At 31.0% G+C, this 2,124-nt stretch overlaps 1 protein-coding gene across 1 annotated transcript; it reads right to left on the reverse strand.

The window, feature by feature from the left end:
• Positions 1-351: 351 nt before the first annotated feature.
• Tsp_13869 (conserved hypothetical protein) lies at positions 352-1,977 on the reverse strand. The gene is made up of 5 exons (XM_003366080.1): positions 1,869-1,977; positions 1,384-1,503; positions 906-1,022; positions 580-696; positions 352-515 (listed from the first exon to the last, which is right to left on the reverse strand). Exons 1-5 carry the CDS (start codon positions 1,975-1,977, stop codon positions 352-354), a joined length of 627 nt encoding a protein of 208 aa, XP_003366128.1.
• Between the last annotated feature and the right edge of the window lie 147 nt (positions 1,978-2,124).

A 2,124-nucleotide genomic window follows, 5' to 3' on the forward strand; every position in this document is an offset into this window, starting at 1 on the left:
TAATTGTTAAATTTTCGCTTTTACAAATTTGTCTCTTCTGTAGAGAACGTTTTCGGTTCTTAGGGGCTTTCAATTGCCTAGAATACCTGCTCGACGTCGCTTATGAAAATCATTTACAATGTAATATTTTATCTGAATATCCCAATTTACTGTTACTAATACTTAATACTAATATTAGCAAAGAGGGAAAGTTCCAATAATTCTAACTTATCCCTTGACAGCTTCATAATTATAATTTTACTTTTTCACACCTGATATATTTATGTTTAACTTGATAAAACTTTCCTGTTCAATATTTTTACAGTAATTAGCTGTTATGTAATTAGAGGTGAATTTATTCAGTTTGGAAAATTAATGTGATAAATTGACAATGTAAAAAATTCTTACTCGATGGCGACGCACTGCTTTTCCACTTAGATAAAGGAAAGCCACTGCCACTAATGAACAAATGGCAATTACTGTAGTTACATAGGAATTTGATAGCGTTATTGCAATTTCCTCGAGTGTGCTGACAGCTGAAATGATGCTAATTAATTAATGTAATTTAATGTGCAATTTTCTACAATTATATTTTCCTACCCTCTTCGCATAATGTGCCTTTGAAGCCATGTGCACAAAGGCATTGGAAGTGTGTTTCACTTAAAACTGCACAACAGCCACCGTTTTTGCAAGAATTCTTCTTGCACAAGCCAGTATCTAAGAAAGTACAAGAATGTTAGTTGTTGTATTGATTTGAATGGGCAAAGGGAGTTCAGTTATGCACTTTATTGTTGTTTTATTACTGAATTACGCGACAAATCTTTGATAATATTCAAATGCACGACAATATATTGTTAATCAGGGTAAATTGCAATTGTTATTTGTTTCGTGGAATATAATTAAATTTATAAGAAATTTTCACTTACGGCTTTCGCAAAATTTGCCTGTGTAAACTGGGCTACACACGCAGATGTGTTTACCGTCCACAAGCGAACAATTTCCTCCATTTAAACATTCTTTGCCGTTGTTGCAGGTGATTTCAGCTAAAAGTATCAACTTTGCAGTAACATATAGATGATTCATTTTATGCATCGAATTCATTTGTATTGTTATTATCAAGAATTTGAAGTTAGGGCAAAATTAAGGTAAAAATGAATTCAAAAGTTTGTACAGTTCTTGTCTAATTTTAGTAATTTATTGTCGCTCTTATTAACAGATAAATCCTGTTGCTTCCAATTTGAATAGAATTTTTTACAACATTGCAGTATAATATTATTGTGTCTGGAAATACGTTTCAAAGCATGAATATTATTGTTTTAAACTTTTGTCAAATGCAATAAAAAATGCCATATTGAAAACAGACAATAAATGGCCCTGCATGTGGAATTTTTAGCAATTACTTACGTATAGTGCAGTTTACGCCTTGAAAATCCGAAGTGCAAGAACAAATATATGAACTTCCCGCATTGAAGCACTTTCCACCATTTTGGCATATATTTGGATGGTCTTCACAGAATGTGTAACCTACAATGAATTGACAAGCTTTGCATATATTATTTACATTTACAACGGTAAAAATGTATATTAATTATTGATATTAATTAACAACAACAGTAGAAATAATTGTGAATTTCAGAAATGGAATATTATTTTTTATGTTTTTTCTACCAATTCTGTATTGATCTTTTCAGTAAATTCAGCTTAACTTTCGGGAATAAAATTACAAACATTATTGAGATTGTAGTCATTTGTGTAATAATCATTTCTAATTGCAAATTACCAAAATGTAGGAGGACATTTAAGTAGACTGTTTTACGTAGTTTTACCTCAATGATACGTTACATTTTGTGTGAATTAGAAATAGTATTTATAATTAACTCAATTCTCACTTTTTTCGCATAATGTTCCATGACGACTGTCATCACATTCGCAAAAATAACCAGCCTCGGTTTTTATTATCGTACCACCATTTTTTGTACATGTTTCATTATGTTCCATTATGGTTTTGTTGGAGTTGATAAAAAAATCTTTGCAATCAGTTTGCAATCCTTCTTCAATAGAAAAGCAGCATTTGTATCTTTCTTGTGTACAGTCCACTTCGACATTTTCGAATGCTTTTACGACTTTATACCGTTCTCTTGTGGA

Source organism: Trichinella spiralis (genome assembly GCF_000181795.1).
Source record: "Trichinella spiralis strain ISS 195 chromosome Unknown Scfld6596, whole genome shotgun sequence".
Classification (NCBI taxonomy): Eukaryota; Metazoa; Nematoda; class Enoplea; order Trichinellida; family Trichinellidae; genus Trichinella; species Trichinella spiralis.

Bases quoted from the DNA above. Each gene is read 5' to 3' on its own strand.
- Tsp_13869 (XM_003366080.1), bottom strand. From the start codon at position 1,977: ATGGAACATAATGAAACATGTACAAAAAATGGTGGTACGATAATAAAA. The intron at 1,504-1,868 runs GTGAGAATTGAG...AATTCATTGTAG, and splicing joins TGGAACATTATGCGAAAAAA to GTTACACATTCTGTGAAGAC. The intron at 516-579 runs GTAGGAAAATAT...GCATCATTTCAG, and splicing joins AGGCACATTATGCGAAGAGG to CTGTCAGCACACTCGAGGAA.